At 40.8% G+C, this 22,298-nt stretch overlaps 1 protein-coding gene across 3 annotated transcripts in view; it reads right to left on the reverse strand.

Moving 5' to 3' along the window:
* Positions 1-19,172, reverse strand: part of LOC142138425 (uncharacterized) — a 261,296-nt gene extending 242,124 nt beyond the window's left edge. Inside the window, exons 1-4 of one of the 3 annotated variants that reach the window (XM_075195093.1) lie at positions 18,945-19,172; positions 14,931-15,032; positions 14,207-14,848; positions 13,017-13,133 (exon numbers count right to left, since the gene is read on the reverse strand). In XM_075195093.1, the coding sequence (XP_075051194.1) occupies positions 13,017-13,133; positions 14,207-14,296 (207 nt within the window). In that variant the 5' untranslated portion in view covers positions 14,297-14,848; positions 14,931-15,032; positions 18,945-19,172. The remainder of the gene's footprint in view (positions 1-13,016; positions 13,134-14,206; positions 14,849-14,930; positions 15,033-18,944) is intronic. The other 2 variants (XM_075195094.1, XM_075195097.1) reach the window with 2 other exon arrangements.
* Between the last annotated feature and the right edge of the window lie 3,126 nt (positions 19,173-22,298).

Genomic DNA, 22,298 nt, shown 5'->3' on the forward strand with positions numbered 1-22,298 from the left:
CCCTTCTCTGTCCCTCTCTCAAATAGCGCTAGATCGCTGTGGAGGCGGCTATTTATTTATTCTAAAACTCGCGAAATCCGACAACGTCACACTGACTTTTTATCTCGTTTTGGAATCCGAATAGAAAAAACTTATACTATATTAAAACAATGTAAACATAAAAACAGCATTTACAACACAGGGGTACTTAGGAATGTCAAATAAGTGGTTTGCAGCTATATCCTTCTGTGTGTATTATTGTAGTAACAGGAAGATATATTCTTTTCTTAACACTTGTTGTCATAATGGTGATAATTTTATCTTCTTTCTTGTTGTCAGTAAATTTACTGATTCTTGGCAATCTCAACTTGTTCCATGTCTTTACCTGGATACACATCATCCACATGTGTTTGCAGAATTTTCTTTGCTCACCCAAACTTAAAATACTTAAAGAAATGTAATTACTTTCACTTTACAAGTCTAATTAAACCATACAGGTCAGGGTTGGACAAAACCCTGGATCGATGTAGCTGCACCGAACATTTGAGGGTAATCCCTATAAATCTCAACAGGTGTACATGATCCCTGGCTCCGAAGATTGTTCCTTTGGCTTCTAAGTTGAACCGACAGGATTGAGTCCAATATGTTTGGCTCCCTTTGCCATACACCAGCTACTTCCCGTCTATGGAATACTAGCTTTGTTGCATATTTACTAAAAAAAAGTGAGTTCTCATTTATTTGATTATTGCTGCTTTTTACTGCAAATTTTCAAGTCCGACCTGAGAGTACATTAAGAATCGGCAGCGGTATAAGATGGAAATCTATACGACTGCTTTATGGTTACATTCTTGTAGTTCTGTTGGATTTTGAAACGATCGGCACAGTCGTTATAGTTACCACTGTAGGACCTTTCACAAGAATAACCAAAGGTTACAGGCCTTCATCCACTGTCAAAATGTCTATGTCTATTCTTCTCAAATCCCATTCAAAATACATAAACAGCACCAGAAGGTATTAGTTGCTTTGTTGCGCATGGCAATAGCACATACTGAGCTCCTTATATTTGTCATATTCCAACAGAGAGCCGTTTGCTACACATGTGAACAAGAGGAGACCCTCCCCCCTCAGTAACTCCTCAGGTGGGCAAGGAAACACTTCTCATTCATGTGTGTGTTCTCTGATGTCTAAGTAGATGAGATTTATAGTCAAATTGTTTTCCACACTGATTACACTTATGGGGCTTCACCCCTGTGTGTTTTCTCTGATGCACAAGAAGACAAGTTGTCTGTTTTGGCTTGGGTTAGCAGTGCTTGTAGCACGACCTTTGATGTGTTCCCATATCTTATTTTCTACTATGGCGGTTAGGCCACCTGGGTGCAGGCCCATCCGCTTTTCAACTTGGAATGTCAGGATCTCAATTACAAGGTTAAGAGATTGTTGCTTATACTCAACTAAAAAAGAATGATGCAGATGTAATTTGTCTTACTGAAACTTAATTGCTTGGTGGTAAATTGTGCGCACTTAAAAAGCAGTGGTTTGGGTGGTCAGATCAAGCAATCCATGCCTTTAGCTCTAGGGGAATGTCACTGTTCATTTGGAAACAAGTGCATTTTATTCTTGATACAGTCCAATCAGACCCACTGGGCCAATTTGTATACATAAGGGGTATGTTTAACTCTGCCCTGCTGCCTCTCCTGGTGATATATTTTCCACCTCCTTACAATCGTGATTTGTTTTACAAACGTAGTGACTTTATGTCCTTAAGCCCTGAAACTCCATTACTCTGCTTTGATGACCATTACTATTAGATGGCAGTAGTGGCTGTGGTCTGTCACTCGGGGGGAAAACAAAATATGTCCAATTAGTGTGTAAGATGGGGTTGGAAGATGTATGGCATCTAAGACATCCGGGGGATGACCAGTTCTCCTGTTTCACAGCCTCCTATCATGCCTGTCAGGATTTCCCAGGTATGACCACGGAGAGGGGATAAGTGGTTATAATGAGTTTATTAACAAACACAGATGACAAGGTAACTCACGAGACAGTTCAAAGTGCAGATGAGAAACAACAGGTAACTGCAATAGTAGATTTCAACAGGCAGCGTAGAACTACAAGTACCAGGTATAATGGTTGAAGATGCAAGAGTCCAGGACACAGGTAACAGCAATAGTAGATTTCAACAGGCAGCGTAGAACTACAAGTACCGGGTATAATGGTTGAAGATGCAGGAGTCCAGTAGCAGGTAACAGCAGTAGTGAATTCAATGAAGAAATATGCAGGAGTCCAGATAGCAGATAACAGTAGTAGAGTATACTATGAAGTAATTTGCAGGAATCCAGATAGCAGACAGAAGCTGAGCACAGGGAATGCTCCTAGGAATGACCTGCTGATCTGGCCCAGACTGTTTGAAGCAGGCAGGTATAAATAGGCCTCATGCAGCTGAAACCACTCCCAGTGATCAAGGAGAATAATCAAGTAGCACAGTGGCCCCTTTGGTGGGCAGTGGTACTACAAGTTGAAGCATAACAAATCCAATAGAGTCACTGCAGACAGCAGCTGCAGAGTGCAAGTCGTGACAGTACCCCCTCCTTAAAGGGCGGATTCCAGACGCCCAAATACTAGAATGTTTAGAAAAGTCAGAGTCATAGCCCAGAATTGGGCATGTATTTGAGAAGTCTTCATGCAAGGACGGAAAGGGTATAGAAACCACGCCACAAGGGAGTTGAGATCCAGGAGAATCTTTCTTCTTCTTCACTCTCTTTTTATGGTTTTTAGAGTGTTGCTGGAAATGGAGTGAAGAAAACGATAATCTCAAAGTGGGAGTAGCTGGAGATAGAACATGTGGCATAGATGAAGCACTGGGAGTGAGAATAGCAGGTGCTGGTGTAAATTCTTTGATCACGGCCTCAGTAAAAAGCTGTAAATCAGACAGAATGGGATCTTGGGTTTCAATTAAGGGCTCTGCCCATTCCAGAGCTTCCCCTGTAAAGTTGGCCAACATGTAAAACACTTGCTTTCGTTGAGTATCAAGGAGGTTGGATACAGAGGGAAAATAAGATATACAGAATTTAATAAGAGCACGAAATTGTTGAATATCCCCATTGAAGGTAGGTGGTTGGAAGACTTGAACAGAAGATGAATTCGAATTAGCATGAGACTCGGCCAGCTCGGGTTGAACATACATCCCTGGGGACTTGGGTAGGACCCCCTTGGCAGAAGACAATCCATACTGGGCAGATGACTTGGCAGGGCGCCCGGATTGGGTGGCAGACTTGACAGGGACAGTACTGAGAGAAGCCTCGGAGGGGACAGCGCTGTGAGAAGCCTCAGAGCAGACAGCGCTGTGAGAAGCCTCAGAGCAGACAGCGCTGTGAGAAGCCTCAGAACAGACAGCGCTGTGAGAAGCCTCAGAACAGACAGCGCTGTGAGAAGCCTCAGAGCAGACAGCACCAAGTGGTAACTCGGGCTGAACCGCATAGAGTGGCAACTCGGGCTGAACCGCATGGACAGGCAACTCGGGCTGCACCGCATAGAGTGGCAACTCGGGCTGAACCGCATAGAGTGGCAACTCAGGCTGAACCGCATGGACAGGCAACTCGGGCTGAACCGCATAGAGTGGCAACTCGGGCTGAACCGCATAGAGTGGCAACTCGGGCTGAACCGCATAGAGTGGCAACTCGGGCTGAACTGCATAGAGTGGCAACTCGGGCTGAACCGCATAGAGTGGCAAATCTGGAGAGGGCTGGAGGGACAGGACCCCCTCTGGAGCAGGCTGGAGGGACAGGGCCCGCTCTGGAGCGGACTGTAAGGGCAGCGCCCCCTCTGGAGCGGACTGTAAGGGCAGCGCCCCCTCTGGAGCGGACTGTAAGGGCAGCGCCCTCTCTGGAGCTGAATGTAAGGGTAACGCCCCCTCTGGAGCGGACTGTAATGGCAGCGCCCCCTCTGGAGCGGACTGTAAGGGCAGCGCCCCCTCTGGAGCAGACTGTAAGGGCAGCGCCCCCTCTGGAGCAGACTGTAAGGGCAGCGCCCCCTCTGGAGAAGACTGTAAGGGCAGCGCCCCCTCTGGAGGAGTCTTTAAGGGCAGCGCCCCCTCTGGAGGAGTCTTTAAGGGCAGCGCCCCCTCTGAAGTAGACTTTAAGGGCAGCGCCCCCTTTGGAGCAAACTTTAAGGGCAGCGCCCCCTCTGGAGCAAACTTTAAGGGCAGCGCCCCCTCTGGGTTGAACTGGGGAACCCGGGTTCTCATGGGAGCAGATAACGTGTCTGGAATGGAGACAGAAGCTTACAACTCAGAGCTAGAGATAGAAGTTGAAGAATGTCCACTTGGAGCAACTGGAACAGGGAATTTTCGGAGGAAATAGCAGCCATGGTCTTAATGTTGAAAACGGAGTAGGTCACTTCCCTGGAAATCCTTTTCAAAAGAGATGAAAGCCGTGCAGCAGCAGGCTTGGTTTTATGGCCAGATCATACTGTCAGGATATCCCAGGTATGACCACGGAGAGGGGATAAGTGGTTATAATGAGTTTATTAACAAACACAGATGACAAGGTAACTCACGAGACAGTTCAAAGTGCAGACGAGAAACAACAGGTAACTGCAATAGTAGATTTCAACAGGCAGCGTAGAACTACAAGTACCAGGTATAATGGTTAAAGATGCAGGAGTCCAGGACACAGGTAACAACAAATAGTAGATTTCAACAGGCAGCGTAGAACTACAAGTACCAGGTATAATGGTTGAAGATGCAGGAGTCCAGGACACAGGTAACAGCAATAGTAGATTTCAACAGTCAGCGTAGAACTACAAGTACCAGGTATAATGGTTGAAGATGCAGGAGTCCAGTAGCAGGTAACAGCAGTAGTGAATTCAATGAAGAAATATGCAGGAGTCCAGATAGCAGATAACAGCTGTAGAGTATACTATGAAGTAATTTGCAGGAGTCCAGATAGCAGACAGAAGCTGAGCACAGGGAATGCTCCTAGGAATGACCTGCTGATCTGGCCCAGACTGTTTAAAGCAGGCAGGTATAAATAGGCCTCATGCAGCTGAAACCACTCCCAGTGATCAAGGAGAATAATCAAGTAGCACAGTGGCCCCTTTGGTGGGCAGTGGTACTACAAGTAGAAGCATAACAAATCCAATAGAGTCACTGCAGACAGCAGCTGCAGAGTGCAAGTCATGACAATGCCTTCTCCAGCATTAATAAGGGCCTCTTGTCCACAAGGCTGGTACTGGCCGTTATTGATGTGATTTATTTACCTCGGGGGATTCCTGACCACTCCCCACTGGCCCTTACTATTAATATCCACAGCTCCAAGGGACAGACATTTTGGAAATGTAATCCCTTCTGGCTAACTCTGCTGGGTCATGGATCTGATCTGGTGTCCCATTGGAAGGAATATTTTGCTACTAATGTACATACAGTGCAGAGCTGGATTAAGGCTTTGGGGGGCCCGGGGCACTTAAGACAGGGGGGCCCCTAAGATCTAAAATTAAGGGCATAGTGACACATCCTGCATTACATCACCTACAGCCCACAGTATGACACTTACAGCTCTCCCAGAGGGCTCGCCTAGGTTGTCTGCATAAGAAAAATCATTGTTTCCACAAACTAAAATACTGTACATTAAAACAATCATCAAAACACCACATTAAAATTGCTATTGACACCACACAATAAAACTAGCAATGATACCGCATATTAAAAATTCCGTTGATAATGCACATTAAAACTAGCAATGATACCGCACATTAAAACTAACACAAAAAATAAACATTGATAACATAACGCCAATTTTGACTAATTATATATATATATATATATATATATATATATATATATATATATATATATAGTACTACAATTTTATTCAATATTTATTCAAAATTGCTAATGGATGTGTTGATGCACCCTCCTACAGACAAAAAGACCTGCATTGTTGTGTACACCATTGAACGGTCACCAAAAATTAGGATTGTCCCACTAGAATAACAACGTTTCACAGACTCTGCTGCTCTCTCCTACCTGTTCTTCTCACTTTCACCACCTGTGCTGCAGGTTTCCTTAGTTGCGGCTTGTCTGGATCCTGGAATGTTGGAGGACCTATTTGGAAAAAAATGGGGACATTTAGAAAATTACAGCCAGCCCTGGCGTTAAATCAATACCACCCATGATTAATAATTAAGCCTTCCTCCAGCCCCAACATTAAAATAATAGTATTCATATTTAATAAATAAACCTATTTCCCTCCCTACAAACAGCCCCAACAATAAATTAATAGTATTTGCATTTCAGAAATATACCTATTTCTCGAACCTGTCACTGCCATTAAATAACTCATAGGCACATTTAATAGAGACCTCATTCTCCCCAAACTCACCCCCAAACTACCCCATCTTAAATTAATAGTCCCCACTATTGTGACTCTCTCCCCCCTTTTTCTATATACTGTGCCTCTCTCCCACACTTTTTCCTCATACTGTACCTGTTTCCCCATTTTTCCTCAATCTGTGCCCCTCCCCCCTTTTTTCTCATGCTGTGCCCCCCCTTTTTCCTTACTGTGCCTCCCCCCTTTTCCTTAATGTGCCTCTCCCCCCCTTTTCCTTAATGTGCCTCTCTCCTCTTTTCTTTACTGTGCCTCTCTCCCCCTTTTCCTTACTGTGCCTCTCTCCCCCTTTTCCTTACTGTGCCTCTCTCCCCCTTTTCCTTACTGTGCCTCTCTCCCCCTTTCCTTACTGTGCCTCTCTCCCCTTTTCCTTACTGCGCCTCTCTCCCCTTTTTCCTTACTGCGCCTCTCTCCCCTTTTTCCTTACTGCGCCTCTCTCCCCTTTTTCCTTGCTGCGCCTCTCTCCCCTTTTTCCTTGCTGCGCCTCTCTCCCCTTTTTCCTTGCTGCGCCTCTCTCCCCTTTTCCCTTACTGTGCCTCTCTCCCCTTATTCCTTACTGTGCCTCTCTCATCTCCTTTTTCCTCATAGTGCCTCTCTCATCTCCTTTTTCCTCATAGTGCCTCTCTCATCTCCTTTTTCGTCATAGTGCCTCTCTCATCTCCTTTTTCCTCATAGTGCCTCTCTCATCTCCTTTTTCCTCATAGTGCCTCTCTCATCTCCTTTTTCCTCATAGTGCCTCTCTCATCTCCTTTTTCCTCATAGTGTGCCTTTCTGCTTAATTCCCTTTCTTCACTTACCTTTCTATTAGCTTTTCTTTTCTTCTCCTCTCTTCTGTCTTCTCTCTTCTTGCTTCCTCTCCGCGCTGCTCCTCACTGAATGACAGGCGTGACTTGATGACGTCACGCCTGTCATTCAGCATTAACAGAGCAGAGAGGAAGGAGGGACGCCGGCGCTGAGATCAGGTGAGTAAATCTTTTTTTTTTTTTGCTACCCCGCTCCCCCCACCAACGATGAGAAGCCCAGAACCTGACCGCAAAACCCCCAAACCCCCCCCGCCGCCGCCGCCGCTGCCGCAAAAAAAAAAAAAATCATGCTCAGAGCTGTCAGACAGCAACTGACAGCAGGGGCAGGTTAGGTCATACGGGCGACGGGGGGAAGCCGCGGAGAGAGGGGGGCCCGGAGCGGTTGCTGTCAGTTATAAACTGACAGCAGGAAAGTTCATGCGGCAGCGGGGGGCCCTTGGAGAGAGGGGGGCCCGGGGCACGTGCCCCCTGTGCCCCCCCCCCTTAATCCGGCTATGATACAGTGGATACCCCTATTCTTTGGGATGCTTTTAAAGTGTTCCTGAGGGGATCCCTAATCTCTAGTGTCAACTCCTCTACATGAGGGTCCAGACTGAAAGGTGAGGAATATGAACGGGAGAACCAACACTTGGAGGAAGTATATATTACCTCCCATTTTTAAAACTGATAATCTTCGATGGTTGTCTTCCCAGAGGGAGAGGTCGGATTACCTCTTAGATAAATAGAGGTGCTGGTCGAATTTCAAAATTATAGCAAAATACCTCCCTTTCCGTCTACAGAGCTAATATCACAGAGCCAGTATTGTTTAAAGTAAAAATAAATGAAAAGGCCATTACTTGTAATGGGAACTGATCAGTGTAAAACACATTAGCAGGCGCATGCAGCCATCTTTCTATAACAGTCCTCAGTGTTTTTATGTTCCAGACCCCTGACAGAAGATCACAGCTATAAGTAGGATTGTAAAATATTGTGCGTTGGCCCCACATTATGTAATAAACATATAGCACAAAGTACATAAGAAAGAGGGAAATGCGTGAAAAGAACTGTTATGACTTTAGTGAATATTTCCTATTGCTTTGTTTGCATTGATTAATTTTTGTCTCTTGCTGCTGGGTATTCACCATAAACCAGCATTATATGATAACATTGTCCTTTAGTAGCTACCTTACTTTAACTTGTGTACTAATCAGGAAGTTATATAGGGTTCAGTTGCCATATTGTTTTTCTGCCCAGCAAGATCTGCTGTAACATCCTCTGTCTTTTAATTGATAATTGATTTTTAGTTTATTGATTATATGTTGATGTATGCATTTGGTATTTTTATGCTGTTGAGTGGGACAAAACTCCCAACATTCCAAGCAATCAGGACCTCCTAATACTGTTCTCTAATACAAACATTTTCTGGCTATTCACTTGTGTAGCTATTCACAGTATATTGGGGGTACCAGGAGGTCTTTGTCTGCCTCAGAGTATTTAAACTCCCACCAGGGTAGCCAGACGCATTTGATGTACACATCTCTGCCCCCTATATGTGATTTCTGCTATTTGCATAGTAAAGTTTATTTTGGAAATCCACTCTGTTATAGGTGGACTAGTTTTAAAATTCCAGTATTTTAGGATCTCTGCTTTTGCAGTATTATAATATGTCAGATAGCTCTCTACTTATACTTAGGGGATGGGGTAGAGGCGGAACTAGCGAGCTGTGGGCCCTGGTGCAGGGGGCAGATGGCCGGGGAAGAGGGAACAGCGGACCCGACCATCTGCATCTCCCATGCAGCGGGCCCCATTATCTCTATGGGCCCCGATGCACAGCACCTGCCGCACCAATGGTATTTCCGCCACTAGGAGGGGGAGAGGAACAATGTAACAAATACTTCCTGGATGGTCAGATAAAATAATGAGATGGGTTTCACAAGTATTAAAACTCTATTACTAGAGAGTAGAGAGTAAGCAGTGATGACACAATGCCACCATATTTGTACAGAACTCCTTACATACTGCTTACTCCTTACCTTATTTATATATAGCTTTCCCATATCTTCTAATTAAAGATGGACTTTACTTGAGTGCGCCGGCATACCAAAATTAGATTTACACTTTATTTACACTTACAGTGCCTTGCACCTGGAGAGGCAGGTCAAGCATACCCCCTTTAGAGGTGCATCCTAGTGAAGTGGGTTGTCCCCCTGTTTTAGTGGGATCCAGCCTCAGGCTTTAGTACTGATGCCTAGTACTTGCCTCACTTATCCATCCTTGGCCTGTTTGTTTCCTGGGATGAAGACTTTGTGAGAGATAGTGATGAAAATGATGCCAGCACAAGTGGGAGAATGACAATCACCTATCTCCCACAGTCCCAACAGCTCAGGAATGTGAACAGGCCAGGCATAGAGGTGGCACTTTGGCAAATAGAGGAGGTGGGAGAATAAGATATGGGTAGACGTGGGAGTGCTCCCCCCTCTAACACTCCACAAAATAATGTTAACTGAAGTAAAATAAATAAATAATGGGTGGTCATGGAGAGCAGATGACAGGAGGTGGTAAGGAGGTAGGGGCACTAGATAGACACAAGACATGAGGAAATAATGAAGGAAGGACAGATAAATGGAGGTTGGGGGTGAACATAAGACAAGGGAGTAGCAGATTTTAATGACATGGGTTTAGTATTGCCATTCGTAATATAAGGGGCAGGGGTGACAAGAGCATTGTGACACTTTGGAAAAGACAAGCTTTGTAGGACAGAATAGCTGGGAGCCATATATGATTTATGTGTGTGTATTCAATGTTATGTCTGTGGTGTTTGTATGTTTGGTCAGTGCAGGGTCACCATCAGGGAGTCTGATGGGCGGGAGCCACTGACAAGGGGCCAAGACTGCCAAGGGAGCCCACTTTGACTTGCCTGCCCACCCCTTTGAATTAAACTTAAAAAAAAAATAATCCCAACTTAGCGACAGATCCCAGTCTCTTATAGGCTGTAAACATACCGCTCAGTGACCTCATTAGCATGCGGTGCGCTACCAGTCTATCAGTGAATGGTTGCTGCTGCATCACATCAAAGAGGGAGAGAGCTGTAGAGGAAGAGTGTAGGCAAAGAAACATCAAGGTAAGTGAATTGAGGGGTATCTACTCCTTTACATGAGGAGCAAAAAAAGGGACATAGCCAGGTAGTATCTGGATCCACTTATGGTTCTGAAGTCTCTTGTTTGTGTAGAACGGCCTGACATCACTGACACTGGTATTGTACTACACTGCCTCCATACTGCCAGAACACACTGTTTTCTTGGTGCATTAAATACACAAACCATGGTATTATCAACAGCTGGCTCCTAACTGCTCATTTTCTATCTATATACAGGCCAAATTTAATGGAGATCATTATTATGGAATTGGTTATATTTACTGAAGAACTAAATACTATTGCAAATTAATAGAATGTATATATACACCATTCAGCCATAACATTAAAATAACTTGTAAGTGAAGTGAATAACGTTGATTATCTTGTTACAATGGCAACTATCTTTACCATTTCTGTTCATTGCTTATGTTTTTTCTGTGGAATAAAAATACAAATAAAAAAACTACTATCAATGCTGCGGTAAAAGTCTGAAAACGTTATTTATTCAAATATTTTAACTGGTAGTTTTATGAAATAATATTATATTAGGACTGATTGGTAATATCTTTTATATTATATTTATATCTTTTATATTATCTTTTATATTGGTCAGTCATCATCTATTACTATGACATCATTAATGATTGTATAGCCTTTGGATTGTGTTGATTTAGGAAGTTCCTTCGTTTTCCTGGTGCCAGCGGTGTAGTTGGGCATCTCCAGTATTTTCATGTCAGGAATCGTTTGTTTGGTCTTATGAGAATTAGACGTAAGCGTTGAAGAAGGTGCATCTTTCTCCTCTGGAAACACAATTGGTTTGTTTGCTTTAGAATGGTTTTCTCTTATTTCCATGAACTGCGGATATATAAACAGTAGAAAACCATCATTGATATTGAATTAAGTTGATCATCTCAAAGTTGTAAATCATTTTTAAGGCATAAACAGGCAATCTGTGGTTCTCCAGCTGTTGCAGAATTACATGTATCATAATGCTGGCACTTTTACAATTCTACAACAATTGGAGAATCGCAGGTTACCCAAGCCTGCTTTAAGGAATAAACTGTTAAAAGAATATAAGTGTCTTTTCCTCACCTCCAATGGTAACAATTTGTCTACTCCCTTCGGTTCATTATTAAGGGTATGGAAATCTTCATATCTATCTAGGAACAGATTTCTGTCTAAGAATGCTGGTTTGATGTTTTCTTCAACCTAGGAACAGATTAATAATCACTGTGAAAATGTCAAGACTTGATTGGTTCGGGTAGATATGAATGTATCTAGGACATAGTCATCATCATCATCATCAATTTATTTATATAGCACCACTAATTCCGCAGCGCTGTACAGAGAGCTCACTCACATCAGTCCCTGCCCCATTGGAACTTACAATATAAATCCCCTAACATACACACAGAGACCGAGAGAGACTAAGGGAAATTTATTAGCAGCCAGTTAACCTACCTGCATGTTGTTTGGAGTGTGGGAGGAAACCGGAGCACCTGGAGGAAACCCACGCAAACACAGGGAGAACATACAAACTCCACATAGATAAGGCCATGGCTGGGAATCAAACTCATGACCCCAGTTCTGTGAGACAGAAGTGCTAACCACTAAGCCACCTTTCTGTCAAATAGTCAAGAAGGTGTCAGGCGCTGTACCCACACTGTCCATACATGCCCGGGATGTCTCCTGTGCCGAGCCGCGTAAGTCAACGGGACGTACTTCCGGCTTTCGCTGTGTGCGCATGCACAGTAGGTCCTTCTATCTGCTATCTGCTGAAATCATGTCCTTCTAATCAGGGGCCACATAATAGTATATAAGGTACCACTTTTCACCATTCTGGTGCCAGAGTATTGGTTTCAACAGCTCCAGCGCTCCTGACTCCAGTTTCCTTGTTCCTGTTGTTTACTACTTTGGTCCTGACTCCTGGCTTGTTCCTGACTACCCTCTTGTCCTATGATTTGATACTATCTGCTATCTGGATCTTGACCTTTGGCTCTCCTCTGACCTACTCTTTGGATTTTCACTGTGTACTGCACTATCCTTTGGTATCTGAACCAGATTGCACGACCATTCCTGTTTTCTATCCGCTGTTCTGATAACTAACTTAGAGAACTGCGACCTGCGCACCTTACGCAGCCAAGACCAAACCTCCTTGCGGGGGTCCCTGGTGAAAACCGGGGGTGCTTTAGATGGGGGCACTGACAAGGAGCCAAGACTGCCAAGGGAGCCCACTGTGACCTGCCTGCTCACCCCTTTGAATTAAACTTAAAAAAAAATTAAAAAATATTACAGCTTTGCGATAGATCCCAGTCTCTGATAGGCTGGAAACATACCAGCCTATCAGAGACTGGGTAGTATAGATTAATAGTATAAATGAGCTTCTAGTATATTTCACTTTTAGTAGATGGCTGGAGAGTCCCTTTGCCCACTCAAAATGACATTATATTTACATATAGGCAGAGGTGGGGAACAGATGTCAGCCTGTACTTTCAATGAAAAGACTTTTGGTGAAACTGGGTATATTTTATGAAGAATAGAACATTTTTATAGCCACAAATAACAAGATTAATAAAAATGAAAATATAGAAATGTGATACAAGTCATAGAGAATTACATGTATCTGAATGCTGGCACTTATAGTTCTACAACAATCAGATAACCATGACTTTCTCAAGCCCACATTAGGGAATAAATTGTTATAAGTTAAAAACATTTTAAGTGTCATTTCCTCACCTCCATCGGTAACACGTCCTCTTCTTCCTCCAGTTCATCAATGAGGGTCTGGAAATCCATATTTATGTCTGTGGACAGATCTGTGTCTAATAATGCCGGATGGATGATTTCTTCAACCTAGGAACAGATTTGTAATCACTGTGTAAATGTCAGGATTTAACTGGTGCGAGTACACATAAATGTATCTTGGACGTAGTAATTAAGGATTATTTGGAAATGTGCAAAGCTGCGGCCCTGCAGAGAAAATACCGTTATGATGTCATACACCTATGATTGCGCCTGTTTATACAGGTTCTTCCAGTAATTGGTGCTACTAGATGGTGGTGACTACAGGGGTGTAATACTGTGCTCCTTATGATACCAGGAGCTGGGGGATTGGGAAGTTCCATTTTCAAAATGGACTGGGCACAAAACAGCACTTCAATCTCCTCACATGTAAAACCAGATATATATCACAGAATACTATATTTAAATGAGTAGTAATAAAGAGCCAATGTCCTCTTACTATTATCTCATCTTACTAAGATGGAAATGAGTTTTCAAGGAGATAAACATTGTAAAAGTTGTTATTAAATACAGGAGTGATCCAGAAATTCAATGTTACGACTGTGCTTATTGTATGTTTGGTCAGGACAGGGTCACCATCAGGGAATCTGATGGATGGGGGGCACTGACAAGGGGCCAAGACTGCCAAGGTAGCCCACTGTGACCTGCCTGCCCACCCCTTTGAATTAAACTTTAAAAGAAATAAAAAAAATATCCCAGCTTTGCGACAGATCCTAGTCTCTGATAGGCTGGAAACATACCAGCCTATCAGAGACTGGATAGTATAGATTAATAGTATAAATTTCACTTTTATTAGATGGCTAAAGAGTCCCTTTGCCCACTCAAAATGACATAATATTTACATATAGGCAGAGGTGGGGAACAGATGTCAGCCTGTACTTTCAATGAAAAGACTTTTGGTGAAACTGGGTATATTTTATGAAGAACAGAGCATTTTTATAGCCACAAATAACAAGATTAATAAAAATGAAAATATACAAATGTGATACAAGTCATAGAGAATTTCATGTATCTGAATGCTGGCACTTATAGTTCTACAACAATCAGATAACCATGACTTTCCCAAGCCCACATTAGGGAATAAATTGTTAAAAGTTAAAAACATTTAAGTGTCAGTTACTCACCTCCATTGGTGTTTCAGGTGAGTCCTCCGATGGACGTAATTCTACTCTCTTTGGGAGCTTTACACCACGTGGCCAAATTAGTGTCTCCATATAGCCTGGGGCAATCTTCCGGTGTTGTCTATAGAGATGTCTCTTCAGCAATTTCTTCTGTCTTTCATAGCATAGATGACGTCTTTTATGTTTTATTTTCCAGTTATCTGTTGGGAGAAGAAGAGAGTCTAGAAACAGATTAGTGAAGACCTGTCAATAAAATTCTATACAGTCACAGTACACAGGATGTAAAAGCTACGTCTACATAAACTCATCGTAGGGCCCAGGTCAAACACTTGATAAGAGAATTCTTCTTTCTACATACCTGCTCGCACACGTCTATTAGTGTGCACAGTGCTCTTTTTGTTGATACTAGCCTGTACTGGACTCTCAGAGTTTGCATTGATCTTCATTTTCATCACTAATTGTGCTTTATTTTTAGCTTGCTCGTCATAGATGTCCCCTTGTACAGCAGTTTCAGTCCTTGCAGTTATCTCTTCATGTATGCCAGCTTCTGTCTCCATATCCTCGTCATATGGTTTTCTTGCTTCTGCCTGCCGCTGGATAGATGCCTCCATCTGCTTTGCTTCCTCTTTCTCCAATTGTATGAACCTAAACAACACAAAATCAGTTTAGAAATGGGGTAATAAAGCGGATAGCCTATTGTTATGCTAGTTTAGGGAGAGAAACTTACTTCTTAGCCATCTTGTAGATCTTACGATCAGCTTCACTCAATTTTATCCATTCGCTTACAGTATAGTGCACACAATCCTTTAGCTTCATATCGGGACGAAGACTGTGAATAATAAAATTAGATTACAGTTTAGTTTAATATTATTTATACAAACATTGTTGTCCTTCCAAACATGTGTTACTAGAACAAAAACATCACCTGTAATGTGAATTGAGATATGATTAGAAAACAATTTATTTACTGTCCCATCACTATTTTCATTTGGGGCTTTAAAATTAAATGTTTTTTGATTCACTGTCATTGGTTCTTCACTATTGTTAGCAGTTTGTAATTGCAGGGACATAGGGGCTGTAGATATTATATTTAAAATATCTAACTGACACATAATGTGGTGTATGTGATTCTGGTGATCATATTCTAGCTGATGTGAATATCCATGTACAATAATTGAGATTTGGAATGACAGTACTCTGCACATTTCACTTTTCCAATATTTAAATTCTATTGAAAAATGTAGATTTTTTAACTATAATACTGTAATACTGATAATGGTAATGGGACCATCCCCACCCCAATAGGCATCATTGCTGGTCCTGGCTTTAAAGGACCATTCACTTTAAAATAAAGAAGGAGGCACCCTCTCAATATCTTGCAATAGCCCCTGTGCTAGACAGCTTGGGCTAATTTCCTCTATAAATGGGAGACCACAAACACTTATGCAATAAAAATCTCTAAAAAAAAACTTCTGCTTTTTACTTCTTTAAAAACTTTTTTGGTGTAATGGACAAGGGTCTTAGTCTCTCATGTCCATTCTGTTGGATCACTGAGATGTCATAGTTGGCATTTCGGGTCGTAGCCTAGGGCGATCAGGAGGAGCGCCATCATTGTTCAGCAGGGGCCGGTACCCTCTGGGAGGGTAGGGATGCTGTGTTTTATAACTTCCCCATAAAGGTACAAGCCATTTGCTGAACTGATGAAATATAATATCTGGAGTTTCATACACCTCTGATTGAAGCCACATCAAGGAAACCTTTATATATATATATATATATATATATATATATGTTTCCTGTAGGCTGGCGCCCCATATGGTTTTTGGACCTATTGAATTTGAATGGATTGTTATGTCTACAGTTGTATTCTTGAACACAGCATCTCAGTATAGAGGTTCACGCACAAATTAAACATTTTAAAGTGCATCCATCATCTACAGACTTTGACAGCCATTATGATAATGTGCAGAGTGCTGTCACTGGCTCCTACTAAATTGAATTGATATTCAAGAAATATTTGTCTCATTCCGACATCTGTCTATGCATTTGAGCATGTTTTGTTTTACCCAAATCATACCAAACAGCAGAATGAATTAACTGTCTTTCTGATTTATCTATAAATTTGGCAAAATGTTACTTTGTAAATACAATGTAACATTACTTAACCATGAATAGGGGAAAAAAAGCAAAACACACAGATTTTACTTTGGTCTTTTGCAGAAACTCCTGTTGAAATGTGAAATTCAATTTGTGTAAAATTTAGCTGTAAGTTCATCCATATCTAGTTGATAAGCCTCATGAATAATGGTTCTGCCACAAAATAGCAGCTTCATCTGTGTGTAGCTAATAGGTGCACTTTAATGATAATGACTAACTAATTTTACACTGTGCCTAGTTTTGCAGGGAGGTGAAGATTGTACAAATGTGTGAACATTACATCAAAGTCCAACTTTCTATCCCTCTATGACCATAATTTTCATTGCAATAAACTTATTAATCTTTAATAAAATGTATTAATAAAGTAATAGAATGCCAATACAAATCGATATAAATAATATAACATAAATTCTAGGTCTAAATCCAAATGTCAAATAGAAGATACAGTATGGTACATACATATCAAAAATCTAAATCTAAATAATAGATCAATAACATGAGTTCTGTGATAATTTATAGATGTATATTAATACATGTACATATAGTGATATATGCATTCTATGAACGGGAAGGGAAAATGTTTCACCATATTCAAAATATAGATACAACCTATTATTTATAACCTTTACATCTGGGAGATATGTGACTTGCTGGTATCTCCACTTTAGGCTGAATTAATCTGGTATCAGTTGTCATGTTCCATCAACTTACTAACTGAGCCCAAGTTAAAGCTTCGCCCCTCACCTTCACTCAGTGGAAGAAGCAATTTGATAAAGTTTATGGCTGGGAGTCAGTAAATAGGGAGTTTGTATTCTTATTAGTGTTAGCTCAGGTCACACAATGGATGCATCCATTGTATATCATACCTCTCAATATTGTGAAAATAAAAATAGGAACAAAATAAACCATTCCCAAAAATGCCCAAAGCACAATTCCGAATTACCTAAAGCCCAGAATTTGCACATTACATTTTAAATGAATTAATTAGGGATATAATGTACCAGACAAATGTATACTTTATGGAACAGGTCATACTAGCAAATATGCATTAATAAATTGAGAGATTAATATTCTATTTAGTTACAATGAACTTAAGTAATTTTAAATGTCTTTGTGGCAGAATAACGTGGAGTGACAGTATTTTTCTTTATAATCATAGAATACAAGTTGCATAATATAGAAATACATTTGTAACTTTCACAAATGTGTATAAAAACATTCCCATTGTATATGAAAGCATTCCCATCTAATGTCAAGGTTTAAGTTGTCTGACACCTGTATGTAACCAATACCTCACTACAAGCTTTTACCCTCTTATATCAACCAGTTAGGAGGTTGTTCCGTCCCAGGCTATCATTTATAGTACCAAGGATAGTCTTGTTGGAGTCATTTGGCAGAATAGTCACACTATTAGAGGTCACAACACACACTGGTCTTAGTATCTCATTGCCCCAAATAATTGTGGATGTAACATTAGGGCGTTTAATACTATGGATTGATGTGAGTTGATTTCCTTTTTATTGAGGAAACTAACTGATAGTGACCTTGAAAATAACAATAATTGTGAGTTATTATTTACAGAAATATTCCTTATAACAGAATAAAACATTGTACATACAATATCATCATTACATACGCCATCTTTCATATAAGTTGTGGTACATTTTCTATCTTTAAATCAAGCAATAATAATGTGTTTGTTTCAATTATGGTAAAGGCTTTTGGGAACTTCAGTATTTATAATATGAAACAATAGTTTAAATACAAAAATTATAAAATGCCTATTAAGACTCATCTGTGTTTACATTGGTGCAATAGGTCTTGTCTATTTTATGTATGAACCCAGTAGGATTGAGCTGTGGACCATATGTCTGATTAGATATATAGACAGTGTCTGTGTCCAGGGGCGCTGAGAGGGGGGGTAGTGGGTACAAACTAATGGGGCCCGGCCTGCCTTGGGGCCCCAGGCTTTTTTTCCACTGTGTGGGAAGGGGAGCCCAGAAAGTTGCAGTATCGGGGCCCCAAATTCCTCTTGGCGGCCCTGTCTGTGTCTGGTCACTTCCACAAAACTCAACAGCTATGAGCCAGTGTGAATATCAGGTGGAAAGCCAATTTGTAAGGAAATAGTATAGGGATTCTTTGTGAATACCAGCAATGCCACAATGGGGGAGCACAAGTGCAGTGTGAGATTTATAACCAAAGAAGGTTAAACATCATTTACTGGTCTTATAAGAACTTGTAATAAGAATGATTGTGCTGAAAGGGGTATCAACAAAAAACATCCCAATACTCTATTTATGGGTGAAACAGTAGAGCAAAAGGTAGTGGACACTATAAAAATAATAAAATATAATATTATTAATAATATAAATAATTAATTATAATTTGCATAACACTTTAACAAGCACCCTATAGCGTATGTAACTCAGAGTTGTATATATAGTACCAGCAATATATGCTCTATCTATCAATACAATTTCCGCTCATGTTATTTCTTTAAATCAATCCAGCATCCTACCTTTACTTTTCTATAATAACCAGGTTGTTAAAACTGACAAATCTTAAAATTCTTATTAGGACTTACCTGTATTTTCACTGGTACAAAGGAAGTAGTATATATAGCTACAGGTGTTATATATTCTGTGACTAAAGCCACTAGGATTCAGCTTTGGATGGTATATCTGATGATAGACAAGGAGCTGGTGTCTCTGTGTCTGATCACTTCCACGATGCTCATCAGATATGAGGCAGTTTGAATATCTCAGGTGGGATGATGCATTATGTTGTAGAACACAATTCAAAAATAAACAGCCTCAGCTACTGGCATGTGCCGGGACCAGTACATCAGTTACTGGTTTATTTCCATAGGGTGTTCACTTGTCTATACTAGCGAATAATTCAAATTTGGTAAAACATGTATAGATTTACTAGCAGTAGTAGACCTTTTCTCTGGGTTCTCATGATTTCAATTCCTTTAGTTTTCCTTGACACAGTTTAGATTATAATATTATATGCAACAAATTTAGACTTTAAGAGGGGTTATGGAGTTAAGGAAGAATTATGGGTGATGAATAAATCAAGAATAATTAACTTTTAACTCTTTCTATTACTAGTCTGGTTGGTCTTTATCTGGTGTCATGGAAGATAAACTAAGTTTCCTTCACCTCTGTTTCTGTGTAAATTTTAAACTTCAGTACCCAGTAAACATGAGACGCATTGTAAGAGATATTGAAGGGGGTGTCTACGCTAAACAATAACAGTAAGAGTGTAAAATATTAAAAGTCACATTCCCTATTTAATAAAACAATATACCAAATTTAATGATATATAAATATAATACATTCATAAAAATATAAAATAGAAACATAAACAAAAAGATTATCGAAAAATAATGCCAAGTCTATCTCATAATGACAGCAAACATGTGCATCTATATGTTCATTAAAAATATACACATAGTGATAGAAATGAACCAATCAGCTGTTTATCACTTGCAATACATGACAATAATGTCAGATTGTATGAATAACTGTAGCCGGATTCTTAGTCACCAATGGTTGTAAATAATAATCGATAATCGCAGAGAGTTTTGATGTAATACTATTGATCCCAGAAATCTGATGAGAATTGTAGCTGATACAGACGAGGTATTACAGATTACGATAGATAAAGCAGGAATGAAAGGAGAATATTGCCGGCTGTAAATATTGTATATGATGTGGTTCAAGTTCTAAATGATATTATCCTTGACGCGTTTCAATGCTACTGAGCACTTCCTTAAAGCCGGCAATATTCTCCTTTTATTCCTGCTTCATCTATCGTGGACTATGTAACACTGCAAATTAGTATCTGCAACATCAGGAGTTTACATCTACATCCGTGGTATTGGTAATTATACCTCTCCCCTCCTCTATACCATTCCCTCAGCGGTTTTTATATTCAGATGACAGGCTAATAAAGGGTCATATACACGGCCGTTATTATCGGTAATACCTCATCTGTATCAGCTACAATTCTCATTAGGTGACTCAGTGCTTCATTAAGTTTTGTCTTTCCATATCGATATACAGGATTTGGAGACCTATGAATGCTACTATAACATCTATGGGCTCATTGTTTCTTTACAACTTCACTGAGTGTCAATACACTCGTTGCACAGAGCACTTTTTCAGTTTCATTTATCAGTGACTGTTTTATTATTGCTAGTAGCCAGCTACAGTTATTCTTACAAACTGACAATATTGTCATGTATTGCAAGTGATATACAGCTGATTGGTTCATTTCTATCACTATGTGTATATTTTAATGAACATATAGATGCATAAGTTGTCTGTCATCATTAGATACACTTGCCATTATTTCTCGATAATTTTTTTGTTTATGCTTCTATTTTTCATTTTTTAATCTTATTTTTATGAATCTATTATATTTATATGTTATTAAATTTGGTATATTGTTTTATTAAATAGGGAATGTGACTATTAATATTTTAAGGAGAAGTATGAGCTGCTCTTTAGTACCGTTTGCTGCTCATGCAGAAACTACTTATTGCCTCTCCTGTGCTGCAATTGGCTGATGTCACACAATCACTCAACCAATCGGAGTATAGACACGCCCCCTACTTACACTGCAACAGAGGAAGATGGAGGCAGCACAGCAGGAAGAGGTAAGTGTATGGGAGCTAGAGTGTCGGTGTGTTTGAGAGAAAGTGTGAGTCAGTATGCATGAGAAATGTGTCAGTGTATGAAAAATGTATGTGTATGTATATGAGAGATGGAGTGTGCTTGTGTTCCCAGGTGTATGAGAAATGTCTACTGTAAATGTGTCAAAACCATAGTGCCAATACTTTATACAAGCAGAATGTCTTTGGTAAACTGTAGGCATTCTTGAACATCTACCACACATACCTTTGTCTATGCAATCACATCCCCCTCTATTCATATAGGCCTAGCTCTAATTTCGTAACATATTAGCTGCCATTCTTGATGTTTGCCAAAAGCTGATTTTTATCTTTGTACTATCTTGTATTGATTTCTAATCAGCAGTGATTTATTATACTTTATCTCTTTAGGGACATGTGGGGTACCTTTTTATTTTATATTGATTATTCACTGGGTACAGATGACACTCCATTCTTCAATAGGTGCATTTATTGTCTCAATGGGACCCCAGCTGGTTCTCTTATACTCACTGGCAACAAAGTATAGGTCGCCCCCAAATGTCATCACACCCATCCTAACTTAATTCTTCATCAGCTGAGCAGTCAGTGTGTGTGAGACAGTGATTGTGTCAGAGTTAACCTTTGTTTGACAGGTACTATAGAGTTGTAAGTTTGGTCATCTGATCTGTACCCATGTGATCACTTTTGGGGAATACACAGTCCACAGGCTCTCCCTTATATCTATATGTTCTCCCTCTCAGGCTGCTCTACATTGTAGTGTTCTTCCCCCTTATATGTATATGTCTCGCCCAACCAGACTGTACATTGTGGTTTTCCTTCTTATATTTATGTGTTCTTACACCCCATCTGTCACCCCCCCACCCTGCTGTGTTGCCAAATACCCTCTCTGTCATACTCCCCCTCACTGATGCCAGACACCCCAATATGACACAACTGCCTCCACCCCGTCCATACTTCCAAATACCCCCTCTGCCACACCCCCCACACCCTGCTGTCAGAAAACCCATCTACCACAACTCCTCCCTCAACTGCTGTCAAACATCTCATCAGCCACATTCCACGTCCCTGTTGCCAAGCACCCAATTTGCGACAGTACCAACCCCCCCTTCCTTGCTGCTGTCAGATACCCCATCTTCTTCACTCCCCTCCCATCTCCCAGACAACCCATGCTGCCACTGGCCCCACCAACACATTGATCCTCTCTTCTGCCAGAAGTCCCCTGTTGCTGTATCTCATCTGCGACCATTCTCCCCCATC

This window comes from Mixophyes fleayi, chromosome 2 (genome assembly GCF_038048845.1).
Source record: "Mixophyes fleayi isolate aMixFle1 chromosome 2, aMixFle1.hap1, whole genome shotgun sequence".
NCBI lineage: Eukaryota > Metazoa > Chordata > Amphibia > Anura > Limnodynastidae > Mixophyes > Mixophyes fleayi.